Raw genomic sequence first — 15119 nt, forward strand, 5'->3', positions numbered from 1 at the left:
AACTGAGTAAATTATGAAAACCTGACGATACTTTGGTGTAATTTGTCTTCATATAAGAAAGGGGAAATCCATTCATAATAATTGTAGTTTTATACAAATTTAATTGAGTGTTTCCCCTAATCATTTCTAATACTGTATTATATGTGGCATGAAATGTCATAACATTCAAAGCTTAGTTAGTTTCCATAACTCTACCAATTCCACACAATATGGAACAATATATTTACTGAAGATTAGTTAATACTTCAAACTGAATATGTATAGAAAAATAATATGGTCACTAATGTTCATTTATTCAAGAGAATTAAATTACAGCAAATAATGCATTGTGTGTTTGCACACTGGATTTACAATGCTAAACTCTGGGGTCTGATTCCCCTCGACGGACATAGCAGATAATTCGATGTGGTTTTCCTGTAACAAAAAACACAACACACACATATTTACTTGTATCAAGCATGAAAAAAGGAATACACACATATATTTGGCAATAATATTAAATAACTCAAGAGTTGATGGGACAATACAATACAATTTCGTGTGTTATTTAACAAACAAGAATTTTTGAAGCGATTTTTATATTATATCAACTTATTGTGAAGATAGTTCGTCACATTACATGAGAGGATTAAGGAATTATGGCATCCTTGTTTCTCCAAACGCTAAGATTTCATATCTTACAGTACCCCGCTGGTACAGCGGTAAGTATACGAATTTACAACGCTAAAGTCAGGGGTTCGATTACTCTTGGTGAACTCAGCAAATAGCCTAATGTGGCTTTGCTGCAAGAAAAAAATACACACTCTCGTATCTTACACGTTTCACATTTTCCTAATAGGGGAACTTCGTGTTTAAATATTCTATAACGCAGCTCTTCCAAAATAGGTACTTTAAGGCGTCATCTATACTTGTAATTCATATTACCGCAGTTTAAAGGAAATGCATAAAGTGGTCAGAAGATTCAATATTCATTGTTACATGGTGTAAGTATAGTAAAAATGAAATGATCGGTTATGTAATTTCTTACCTTAAATAGTGAATATTCATCCGCAATAATAAAAATAAACGGAGAGCAAGCTGAACATTTACAGATGTGAAATTAATATTTGTAAATGCCATCTTTAGCATGATTCGTATGCATACATGTATCCATATGAAAGTTACGTTTATTCGCCTTTTGAAAGACTAATTGTTGTTTATGTATTACAAAGTTATACAATAGGACATCTGTACTCTTTCCATCACGGAAAATTGAACCTCCGAATTTTAGTGATGTAACGCCGTAAACTTACAAGTGACTCACTAGGGCACGTTGTTTAGTTTGGTATAACAGTATTATACGTACGGTCTCACCATATTCTTCATTTTCTTAGACAGACTTTTGACACCTATGTTAAAGTCAGTACGAAATAAGTAATATTATCTTACGTATTCTAAATACAACATGTACAGCAAATACTTAATAATGCATTATTCCGTTTTTTTTAATAATTAAATTTTTCGTCGTATTTTTTATTCACTAAATTTATCGTATTTCCGCGTGAAGTCGTATGAAACAAAGGATACCTCTACATGTCTTCTTATTTTGGTTTCTCTAGATTTCTTGTCTCATGAACATGTTTGAGATCGACTTTGCAATTCGAATACCGTACAGCAATGTTTATAGATTCGCGTCAAGGGACGCGTGAATATTACACGAAGTGATAGTTGGCACTGATACACTGAATGTTGATGATGTCGAGTCGTTTATATTTCCGTTCAAGTTTCCGACTTACCCTTCCATTACAATCCCTGTATAACACGTTTCTGTATCCATTACTACATCTGTCCATCTGGTTAGCTACCTAAATTGCATAATAAAGCAAAAAAATTATACTTGATAGTTAATGAGATTATAACACGTGGTAATTATAATGAAATTAATATTATTTCCATACGTACGATTGCTTGAGTTATAGTGGAATAAATACTGTTTAGATATATTTGAAGACCCGTGATTGCTTGATTGTGTTAGAGTTTTTATAAAAATCTACTACACAAGGACCCTTAATTTTATACCGATAGACTAGAGCAACAGCATGTCAACAGCATCTACTGCCAACTCTTTGGCTGCTCTGGTCTGATCGAATTATATCACACCAAAGGTTCGAATATTTGGACCGCGTTTTGCAACAATAGGTTACAAACAAGAATTTTTGGATTCATAGTTTAGGTTCGGTAACCCTTAAATGAATTGTATACATAGGATAAGCTAACGTAATGAAATTGAAATATGCAGTAATAAGAAAGCACACATGTATGTATGTAGATACGTACATAAACACTTTGGAAAGGTTAAAATTAACTTATTCTATGAATTAAAATTACATATAATAAGGTTGTGACAGTATACATTCATGAAAAAAAAACTGACGTAAATATGTTTATTTGCAATATTTCTTTGTAATACAGTAAAACTGACATTTACCAGAATTATTTAAATAAGAATCACGACTAAGTAATAAGGTGAGGGAAAGTAACAACAGCTTAAAGACATTTCAAAATAGAAAGTAATGAACTGTTCCATGAATTATGACACATCCGAGAATATGAATTTATTGTTATTCTTTAGCTCCACTTCATTTAAATAAGCGAAATATATACACCTCTTATGAATTGTAAGATTTCACTAACAATTTTTAATTACTAGATATGGGTTCTTTACAATTGTGAAGAAAAAAATAAAACGTTTTCAAAAGTCACTAAGGTTGACAATGAATATCAAACATCATACAATGTTTTATTGATCTATTTGAGTTTGCTCCATTTATTAAACATAATGACAAATAATAAGAGCAAAATGTATACTCTTGTATTTCCTATGTATTAGGCCTGCTGAAGCTACAGTATATCTTTCGTTTGACCACAGAGAGCTACCAGTTAGACATACGGGTTGTGAAAAGTATCGCTAATGCCTCAGATGCCAATGACTTTCTTCGATCTATAGAGACTGAAGACAGACAGAGCACTAAACGCGTCGTCTTGGACTGCAGTGCTGCTATGGCTAAGGCTATCATCTATAATCACGTGCATGACATTCACATGGGGCGTCGAAATTATCATTACCTTCTTACCAGCCTGGTGAGTGGAAAACACTTTGTTTTCTTACAAGTAACTATCCTAGCTGAGCCATAGCCAGCCTGTCAGAAGAGATAATTTGTTCTTGTTACAGGTTGAAAAGTTATCAGTCAACACCACTGACTGTTAAATTGTTTTTGTTACATCACAACTAGCTACACCAGTAAGATATATGAGAAACATCACTTTGTGTTCTGGAAATTCTCTGACCTGTAAGGGGCATTCTGATAATGTTCCACGCAGTGTGTGAATGACAAGACCAGGCGGAGACATTTGATGTAGTACTGACTTTGTCTCAACTTAACTGAGTAGCTAATTTATTCCATGGAAAGTAATTAAACACTAACAGTATAATATTGACTTATTTCAAACTACGTCTAATGTTGTTTCTCACTATTCTTGAATGTTTGACGAAGAGTTGAGAGAAACTTTACAAGCATCAGTTGGAATAGAGCCAGGAGAAATACAGACATAAACTACATGAACTACAGAGTTATTTCAAGAGATTTTTAGTGTTTATTTTTAATGTTTTGAGGAAAATGTGGTTTTATAATCCACAGAAAGTAAATAAATCGAGATGGAATTACAAAGCTTTAAAAAGAAGTCATCATATATAATTTATCCACATGTCGGAAGATATTTGTTACATTGTTTAGAATTTCTTACCGATGTAAAATCCGAAAAGAAGTAGTTTATCTTATAATAAATCCAAAATACCCTTTCTATTGCGCAATGCTTTCTGTAAACATACAGCTTTCCTGTCTTTACTGAGATTTGAGGACTGTTCAATCTCCTCAGGTAATAATGGGTTTAATGGTACTGTGTAATACTGACTACAAAAAGTTTCAAAAGTCAGAAGATGAAGTATTACATTATGCTTTTACTGATGTAAAAAGTGTAAGTTTTTTTATTTTTAGAACATATAATTATTGATTAGTTTTTACTGACAGTAATGCAAAAGTTAGATAGTTATAGGGTGAATGTATGTAAAAAGGTACTCGAGGAAAGATAGTTGCAATCACTTATCAATCGATGTCACGGTTAGTAACGTTTATCGGTCACAAAAGTCTTTAATTATTAATTAGTGACTAATTTATTTCATTATCACTTGATACTAATTACCAGTTAGCGATATGCTGTATGCTTCGCCAACTAATCTACTGCTGTTTTCTGGGTTGTCCTGAAAAGGAATTTATTTGTTGTTGTTTCTTTCATAAAATATATGATGTGACAATTAAGAATTAATTGATAATTAAAGACTTGTGCGTGACCCTATGGGATAAATACCTTGACAGCCATTGTTTCAAATCTCTATGCCGAAAATAAGATATTAAATTTCTACACCCAAAATACGTTCTAGACTTTTGACAATCTTTGGATATCTAAGTTTTAGCTTAACTTTCGCGTCTCTGGCAATTTGACTTCTAATTTCTGGTATGTGACTGATAACTCAGATGATATAAGGATCGCTTCCACAGTAATTAGGCTTAACAAATGTGTTGAAAATTATGGTTAATTGCAGGTTGTTTTATAATTTTTGAGGTCTATATCTTGTTAGAAAATGAGCACAGATTTCTGATGAAATAGTTCTATTTTATTACATTAGTGATTTGAAATCTGAAGTCGACTAATTAGGAAGAAAGTGGTAAAAATATCGGCTATTGACAATCATCTCTACTATAAACGTTAAATCTAATTAGTTTTCTTGTTACATAATGTTAGATATTTTATCGTACGTCTGAGTTTAAGTATATTGTAATTACTTATAAATATGTTGTTTTTTTCACCTACGAAAAACATTAATTAGTTTAAGATGCTTTTGTGTGAATAGGATCTAAAATAGTTCATACTATGCATTTTGAGCACTCCTTCAAACTTTCAAGATCTACGTAATTTGTTTAGTTTTCAATTAAGTGAGCTTGTACTTTGTCGATTTAGGTGAGAAGTGCTGGAATGTGTGAAGTGATTGAAAAATGTTTTATATTGCACTTAATAACTGCTGTTTAGCAAGTACTGTTTGCAGGATAAATGTATTATGTTTGGCATGTGCTCTAGACAGGATATATATATATATGTGTGTGTGTGTATATAATGTGTAGTAATTTCTATTGATAAGAAATACCGTGTTTCTCCGATAATAAGACCTACCCATAAAATAAGACCTAGTGTGATTTTTGGGGATAGTTTTAATATAAGCCCTACCCTTAAAATAAGCCCTAGTTAAGAGTGGCAGGAAGAGGAAAGAAATTTAAAAAAATAATTTATTAATTAGTTTAATAGTTAGTTAATTAGTTTGTTTAAGTATTAATCAGTTAGTTTAATAGTTTAATAATAGTTTATTTTAAATGGTTAGTTTAATAGTTTTACTTTATAACTTCATTTTTTTAATATATCAAAATAAGACATCCCCCGAAAATAAGCCCTAGTGTCATATTTTGGAGTGAAAATTAATATAAGCCCTGTCTTATTTTCGGAGAAACACTGTATATGTATCATATTTAATAACTGCTTGTATGTGTCCAAGTAATGTTGATTTACTTCGTATAAAACTACCAATGTGATACTTGCACACCGCTTGATAATTATTGTTATAAGCATGAGAATTCGGAAAAAAAATGATATTTGGTTATTCATGAGGCTTGAATATATGACTAATAAATATTAAAATATACATGTAATTCCCGATAAATGAAGCTATTTTTTTTCAGGTAAATGTTTATTAATGGTTTAATCACCAGATCATCATATGCGCTAATTATATAAGTAGGGGCTCTATAAATATAAATGTGATTAGTTCTAAGGAGTGATAAGTAGACATGTGTATAAAATATTTTTTCTAGATCTTATGTGTAATTGTTGTAAATATATATTATTTTGTTTTTACAATGATTTATCTCATAGAGGATTTAAAAACATAAATAAATGCTAGGGATGCATGACATGACTCTTGATTGTTTGTTACTTGTTAGTTAACCAATAAAATGTAAGTGATAGATGTCAAACTATATGTAGCGAACCTTTCGTTTCTGTTAGCTATGGGCTGTTTTATAAATGGTAAATTCTAATCAACTAATATGAAGAATTTGTAAATCTCGTAAAGTATACATGATTGCCAGTAACTCTTTGACATTGTTTTCGTTGTATTGTATAATGTAAGCCTGCAATTTATAAGTTATTTCTCAAGATTAATAATTGTTGAATTATGTGTAACGTAAAGTAATTGGAAGAATTTCCACGCCGAGTCGTGAAATATGTCTTTACTGTTTTAATAGATATATCATTCCTGATAATGCTATGTGTTTCGTCATTGATTTAGCCTCATCTTTACTCATAGCAGTCTATAAATCCTAGTACCGTATACCATGAATATTAGAGAGACGTGCAATTCCATGCTGAAGAAATGCAAGTCCTAGATTACCATAAGAAATATGTGTAATTTGTGATATTAAAAGCTATTTTGCAACGTTTTTAGTTTTACGTATTGGGAAATAATCTGAATTATAAAAACATAAGTAAAAGCATGTATGAAAAACAGCGTTATATAGTTTGAAAACATTTACCAAAATAAACAATGACCTAGAGAAACATCATAAATGGTAAAGTTATAGCCTATTTCAAAGTTATTGTAATATTTTACAGTTGAAAATATTTAGTTAAATAAACTATATTTGAAAGAGTTTAGGGTAATTTTAAGAGTTTCTAACAAAGTAAGAATAATCATTCACAATGACGTTGGATATAAATGAATATCACTATACTAGCATTAACATTATCACATAATTTAATTAGCTAACACTACGAAACGAAACTTTAAAGCTAGTGTTATGGTTAATAGCTGAGATAGTGCTAATAATAATGTTTACTTAGATATTGAAATGCAAACTGAACTACTTAGAAATGAATGTTATAGTTGCCACACTAAAATTCATTCCATTTCTTTATTTCAACTGACCACATTGAGTCAGCTTCTATATCATACGATACTTATGACTCTCATCATTTTATTCATTTTCTTATGAAGCGATCTCAAGACCCACAACCTTAATATGATGAAGCTGGTTGATGCTGTTAACTCACTATTTATTCCATTAAATCAAAAAAATATTTTCAATTGATAATTTAATCTTTACTCCTATGCTTGTGAAAGGAAGAGAAGGAAAGAACATAAACTGTGATTTATGTACATAATCTTATAGGTTATGGACGAATTCTTCAATACGGATCAGCCAGAATTTGGAGCAATAAACATTACAGGTTTTCGTATGCTAAAATCACTTAGCTCAGAATATCAGGAGATTCTCAAGAAGTGGGAGAGTCTGGACCCAGAATACTGGCCGGGAGCTGGTGAAAATTATATATCCGTGAGTATTATTTTATATTGCATTACAGTATACGTTTATTATTTCTACGTTTATGAGCTTATTCATGTAGTTAAGTGTTTATGTTTTCCAATGACCACATGTAAGTTTGTTTTTTTAAATGAAAGTGTTTGTTTTATATTTGAACTAAACGTTTATATTTCTTCAACAAACTCTGTGTTTACTTTTTTAAAATCATTGTTGTTTCTAAAATTTAATCGCTACAATAACCGTTTGTATCTTTGGTTTTTTTTTAGTCATTATTTTCTGCGCATTTGTGCGTAAAGCTTTTATACTTATGTCAAATATCAAAATCGAAAGACGTAAATTTTTGCTGTATTCAGGACACACCATAATTAATCAATATATAATAGCTAATGTAGCTTTGTTATAGAAATAATGAATTTGGAAATGTAAGGAAATTGTATTCTACATTCTGTGCCGTAGCTTAGATATGTATTACTCATTATTATTACTCCATTTACACATCCGACACATGTTGCGTTTCACATAAAACGTAAAAAAGACTAAGGTAAAAGCTACAGTATTGAAAAGGTAAAATTAAAACACACCCGAGTAAGAGCGTTATCTGTAATGGTATACCACTGTGTGCGTCCAACTTATTTATATTCTATTAATAGAATATATTTTATATTTCGTAGTTTGTAGATTGTACCCTCGTGTTATCTGCCTATCATCTGTCGCTTTGGTTGTTATCTAAAATGTCCATTAAAATACAATTTACAGTCTTAGAAAAAAGAATATAGGAAGAACAATAACTTTCCTGGTATTCTGCGATTAACTCTTACTTACCTCTAATAATAGAAAAAAATAAAAATAAACTGTGTTTAATAGTTTGACAGTTATATGACATACACATTACTTCAAAACCTATGTTTATCCCCGTGATTCTACTGGATATATTATTAAAAGTAATAAAACTTATTAGATTTATACCTGTTATTTATTCTGCATCTGAGTCTTTGAAACGTTTCTCTAAATTGTATCTATTTTTGGTTAAACATTTTTATATTTTTATAACATGTAGAAATGAATAAAACATTCAGGTATAATCCAAATTTTCAGAGCGTATTCACATGTTTGCTACTTTTTTGGAATTTTATTTAGCTACTTTGGATAATCGAAATTAAAAAAAACACCTTCATTTATTGTATATTTCACATTAACTGAAACAGTATGCCATAAACGAATAAATTCGTAAGTTATTTTAAAGTTTTATGATTGGTGTTATTCAATACGATTTTCATCTTATTTGTAAATTATAACTTTAATAAATGAACTCATTCTGTAAAAACGGAAATATAGAATGCAAATACAAACCGCTAAAGAGGATAAGTTTTTTTTTAGAGTTTTTGTAATAATACTATCTAAAACTTTACATCTTCTATATGATGACATTAGTGTCATTTCAGTGATTCATAATGATGTACACTATACTAGGCAGCATTATATAACTTACTTCTAAAATGTTACCGAACAAATAACAGTCCAGTTCGACGAACTTGACAGATTTACCAAGGATGTTCTCAAAGTGCATTATGCGACTTCTCTGATAGAAAGAAAATCATATTTTTCTGTTAGAAACGATGAACAAGTATGCAGTAATTTTCATTCTTAAGCAGAACTAACAAGTTGTATTTTTAGAATACTGGACATATTGAAGTGACGCGCATGTCATTAACACGCATTTGTGAAGTTATCAGTAGCATGAAACAGAAATGAATATATAAATACATTTGGAAACTTCCATAGGTATAACCAATAACTAATATAATAAATTTATTTGCTAAAATTCTGCTTGTTTCGAAACTGGACACGTAAATAAAAATAATATAAAGTCGAATAAAAGCGAAAATAGTTTTCTTATTATATGTAAAATGAAATGAACTACCTGAACTACCGCCAATATTTTACTTGTATTGAATCGAGAAGGCAATACTTCTTCCAGGATTTTCTACATTAGATTTTATAAGCCCCTTTCAGTGGCACAGCGGTGTGTCTGCGGACTTACAACGCTAAAAAATGGGTTTTGATACCCGTGGTGGACATAGCACAGATAGCCCTTTATGTAGCTTTGTGCTTAATTCGAAAACAGCATCAACAACAGAATTATAAAATAAGAAAATCCAACCACGTAAATCTCTAGACCTTATAATGGAATATTATATTTCAAAAAACGAATTGCCAATTTATTTTATCAATAGCCAATAAGACTTACTTTAACATAAGCTATATCCCTTCATTCTCGCACTATGATGTGTCAGAATGATTTTTTTTCTTATTCTGCTGTTTGTTGATATTTGTGGACTTCACTTGAAAAGTAACTGAAACAACTTATATAGAATGAACATTCATAAGTATCTATTCTTGTAATGTTATGTGCTTGCCACTGAAAGACATTATTTTTATTGTTCACACACTTCCAGCTTTGAGTTCCCTGTGTTCCTCAACAAGAAAAGATTCAAAATGTAAAACCTACTACAGCGTTAGTTGAAGCCTATTTGTTAACATTAGACATATATTGTGAAACTGTTCGTGAGTGTCGTACAAAGAATAGTGGTTAAAAATATACGTTGATGTTTGTTGAATATTTTTTCATGATCATCTATTGCTTTCCGTCCAGTTTTGAAAGTGAGACATTTTCTATTAGAGCTGAGCACAGAGTCCGGACCATCGTCTTTAAAATCACATAAAAACCAGAAACAGACAAATGGGGAACTACTCCTAATCTCAAACATTATCTAAAACTTTCTTTAAGAGATTCTATGAGCTTATTTCTAGCAAGTAATATAAAGATGTTTATTATTATATGTCCTGTCAGTCGCATGTTATTTTGCCTTGTTCATGAGTTTTATCACAAAACCAAACATGCTAGGTGTCCATACATTTTCATAATAAAATAATTATTGTATACTTCATCAAAGAATAGAACAAACAGACACGCACACACATACAAATAAGTGATATAAACAGTATTGAAAGCCTTGAGAACGCTAGTATATGACTGTCAACGTTACTGGACAAAATGTTTCCTTGTAGTATTCGCTACTAACGTCTATACCTAATACATTAAAGGCAACTCCTTGTTGACTTACTTTCGTCAGAATCCTTAGAATTGTTCTATAAATAAACACATCCTACTCAATATTTGCTGATCTTGTTTGGATAACAATTAAATGTTTTTTTTTTATAAATTCTCTGTTGAAATAAGTAATGATTAAATAAACTTTTGTGAAAGAAATGTGGATCTAAAAATCCCTAACAGAAAATTAAATACATTCGCACGAACCAACTATCCGTGTGAATAAATGACAATACTGTCTATTGTGTGTTTGTATAGCTACTTGGCATAGTTTGAATGGACCTTCACCAAACTTGGTATGGAGGTTCAGCAGATCAAAACAGAGATACATAAAAATTTTCGATTTTGCATTTTGGGTTTTGTATTGTGTATAAACTTTTTATTTTTTTTACCACTACCTCGTCCCCTTTTAATTGATTTTCAGCAAAACTGGCCTGAAAATTTGTTGGGTCAATACAGAGATATATGCACATTTACAATTCCACTTTATCTTTTTTCCAGTTTCATGGGCACTTTAGCTGTTTTTTTTAATTTTCACATTACATGTAAAAGAAGCAGCTTCTTATGTCCTAAGATAGCCTTTCATTAATCAAGAATTCGCATAACTTCCATACAGGGGACAAGTATTACTTGTTTAAAAGTAAATTAAGAGTTAATTAGATAAAAATTACGCGTTAGGGGCTTCGGCCTTCTCCAACAAAGGTATTCATATTCTCAAAATAATTTCAACCACTGATGTATTTAATTACATGTAAATCTACTGTGAATATTTAGTATTATTCTCAAATGTATGAAGTGTGGATTCTATGTTATAATTTAATTTATTGTTGTTTCTGTTCCATAGTCAGATGTCGCACTGATGTATGATGGTGTAAAAGTGGTGCTGGATACGTACAATAGACTATTGAAACAGAAGCATGATCTCTTTCGAAACAATTTCAGAAGAGGGCAGATCTACAACAACGGAACCAAAGGTATCTTATGCGACAACCGACCCATAAACCCATGGGAACACGGAGAGAAAATCGCAGCGGAGTTAAAAAAGGTTTGAACAAGTTTGAAGTTAACATTTTAATTGTTTAAATAGAAAGTTTTAGTTATGTGTGTTATTGATTGACACAACACTTTGCTACGTTCTCTTTTTTTTTCTGGTTCGGTTTTTATAAGGTTTGATACCCACGTAAGTAAACAACAATAAAAAATACAGTGATCATTTAATTTTCTCTTACTAAATAGCCAATTTCACAAAGTGTTGGCAACAGCATAGTGATATAGTTTAATTTCTAAGTATTACTATGAAAAAAAGTATTAAGTTGATTCTATTAATTTTTGTGATACCATTTTTATTATCAACATATAATACCGACATCATTATAACTATTGCTCCATCTTGTACGTAATGTATGCTAAATGAAATATATCAATATTCTTCACTTTGCTATGATAATGTATGTTCGTTTGTATTATTATTTTAACTTATTTAATGAGGCAATACTCAGAAAAGTAACGTGTCAAAATTCTCTCTTCCTTAAGGATTAAGTTTTGTTATTAATATTGATTAGTTTTTAACGTGAAACTATATCTATAAAAACTTATCTACAAAATTCTCCCAGTAAGCTATGCAGATTAAAATCCTTAAGACATTAACACTGGGAGTAAATTACATTTCATATGGTTAACGGAGCTGTACAATAGTAATATTTTGTGGTTTCAATGGCTTGCTTATCAAGCGAGCTCTGTCGGTGAAAAAGATTTAATTTAGTAAGTAACGTGATATTTTAACCTCCATAAATTATTTCTGTGTTAATATTTAATTGGTATGATGGGATATCTGAATCTTAACGGTAAGAATGTCTAAAGCTTTAGCAAACATTTCAACAATTATAGTAATATATACGGAAGGTTGAGTAGTTATGTTAAAGTGATTCTAGAGTCTTGTAGTCATTGACAATTGAATTACAGTATAGTTTCAATTTCTAAAGACTCCATTACATTTAGTGTGTAATAAAGACTACTTCTCAGCACTATTTTTAACAGGTCAGTTGCATAGAAAACTAACAACTTTGACTCTTAGGTCTTTGTATGGAAGATGAGGGATCCGACGATAAAACGGGAAGTTTGACTGGAACCCTTATAATGGCGAACCCATACCCCGTTGGTCTCATTTTCAAACAAAACTCGATATTTCTAACTATTACTAAAGTTTCAAAATATTGACATGATAGTGAGTGGAGTTCACTGTGACTTCTGTATCCTAATCCTTTACTTGTTCCAAGCTTAGTATCCAGCGATGACAATTAATCCCTCTGAAAACTTTTGTGACACCCTTTGTACCCTACTTTGGAAAGTTCTTTTACCTATCGAACCTTAAAATATGAGAGGAGTTTTGTTATTAGTTAATAAGGTACACATGTCGAATGTTAATATTTCTAACTATTACTAAAGTTTCAAAATATTGACCTGATAGTGAGTGGAGTTCACTGTGACTTCTGTATCCTAATCCTTTACTTGTTCCAAGCTTAGTATCCAGCGATGACAATTAATCCCTCTGAAAACTTTTGTGACACCCTTTGTACCCTACTTTGGAAAGTTCTTTTACCTATCGAACCTTAAAATATGAGAGGAGTTTTGTTATTAGTTAATAAGGTACACATGTCGAATGTTGTTACGTACTGTCATTTCTTTTCGGCTAGTTACAATTTATGCAGTTTTATAAAGTTGGTGTTTTTCAACTGCACATATTGTTAAAACAGCTTGCACACGTGTGATTGAATCGTGCTAGAATGTGCAGCACATTGTTGCTTGAAACATGTGAATGGATTTTATCACTGACATTTACGTTCATTGATTCTCAACTGATACAAGACGCCATGCTCTGCTTAGCACAATTGTTGTACGACTGCGGGTTTCTTTCTGGATGATCCTGGTACTTTAAGTTGGTCTATATTTTTATCTCTTCAAATGCTAATAAGTACAAAGGATAACATATCTTGAGTTTTTAAGATCCATGTTTGAAGTGTCTTTGTGATTTGAGTGTACAATCACTTTTCGGTGGCATTGTATTACGTTGGAACACTAAACAATGTCAAAATGTAATTCTGGAACATATCTTTCGATTGCGACTTCATGTCGATTACGTTTATTACGTGACATGCATACTCATGCATAAATATAGCATACTCAACCCTCTGTTGTTTCTCGAAATCTCTGTTTACGCTACTATAATCCTTTTTTTGTGTTGGATGACTAAACCTATCAATTAGAAAATTCATGTTAATATTTATACACCATTCGTTTTTAGAATAGTGTCTACAAAATGTACGTGTTATATGATAGAGAAAAAGTATTTTGGGATTATGTGAAATAAATATATTTTTTCTACTTACTAACCTGTAAGTTACATAATCTATAGAAGGGGCAAATTTGTTTTCTGTAATTTCACGATTTTGAAGCTTTAGGCTTAGGTAAAAGTAAATAATTATTTCACAGGATATAACAGATATTGTGAGGGTGACACATTTTTATATATCTTTATATACTTTATAAATACTCTTCTTTCGACATTTTTCAATTGTTATATTATTAAGGTTTGTTTTAACAACAACTTCACGAGTTTTTAAAATTACATTTTAGTTTTGCTAATATTTTATTCTTTCCAGTTTTACCAAAATAAGATTAATTAAATCTTGATGTTCTATCAAATTAAAACAACAATTTCATTTTTATTCGAATATTTTTATTAAATGATACACAAACGTTAAATATGTGTCATATTGTATATTTCGTTTTAGTCAGAAAACTGAATAATAGGTTATCTTTTCTTTACCCAACCCAGACATCAAGTCTTGAAATTTTGTATTGTAAGCCCTCAAATTTAAAACTGAATTTTTTCTGATAATTTATCTTCGTGTCAGTAAATGTTCACAACTTTGATTCCAAGGGTCCTGCATGGCCAGGTGGTTGGGGCTCTCGACTTTAAATCTGAGGGTCGCGGGTTCGAATCCCCGTCACACCAAACATGCTTGACCTTTCAGCCGTAGGGGCGTTATAATGTGACGATCAATCCATCTATTCGTTGCTAAAAGAGTAACCCAAGAGTTGGTGGTAAGTGGTGATAACTAGCTGCCTTCCTTCTAGTCTTACACTGCTAAATTAGGGACGGCTAGCGCAGTTAGCCCTCGTGTAGGTTTGCGCGAAATTCAAAAGCAAACAAACAAACTTTGATTTCATGCTTAAAACGACGTTATTTATGCCTAAGCTAGTTTTAAGACACATCTTGTTTATGTTCTTTTCTAAATTGATCTCCGGTAAATATATAGAATTACAACGTTAAAATCCGGAATTCGAGTCCTCCCTGTGGACACGTCTGATATCGCGATGTGTTTATGCTCTAAAGCAAACAATTCTTTTACTTTCTTCCTCTGGTTCATATACCTTGAGAGAAAATAAAAACACAACAACAGCTACGTGAGAAACAGACAAGAAAGTTAAGCAATTATTAAGTAATTTAATTTAAGGGTTAATCACGATAATATATTTAA

General features: G+C 31.0%; 1 protein-coding gene across 2 annotated transcripts in view; it reads left to right on the forward strand.

Annotated features, from left to right (window-relative positions):
- The window catches only part of LOC143238148 (glutamate receptor 1-like), a 126489-nt gene that overhangs the window by 77907 nt on the left and 33463 nt on the right, over positions 1–15119 (forward strand). For both annotated transcript variants that reach the window (XM_076478122.1, XM_076478123.1), the window contains exons 4-6: positions 2870–3120; positions 7314–7478; positions 11423–11623. In XM_076478122.1, the coding sequence (XP_076334237.1) occupies positions 2870–3120; positions 7314–7478; positions 11423–11623 (617 nt within the window). The remainder of the gene's footprint in view (positions 1–2869; positions 3121–7313; positions 7479–11422; positions 11624–15119) is intronic.

Source organism: Tachypleus tridentatus, chromosome 13 (assembly GCF_004210375.1).
Source record: "Tachypleus tridentatus isolate NWPU-2018 chromosome 13, ASM421037v1, whole genome shotgun sequence".
Classification (NCBI taxonomy): Eukaryota; Metazoa; Arthropoda; class Merostomata; order Xiphosura; family Limulidae; genus Tachypleus; species Tachypleus tridentatus.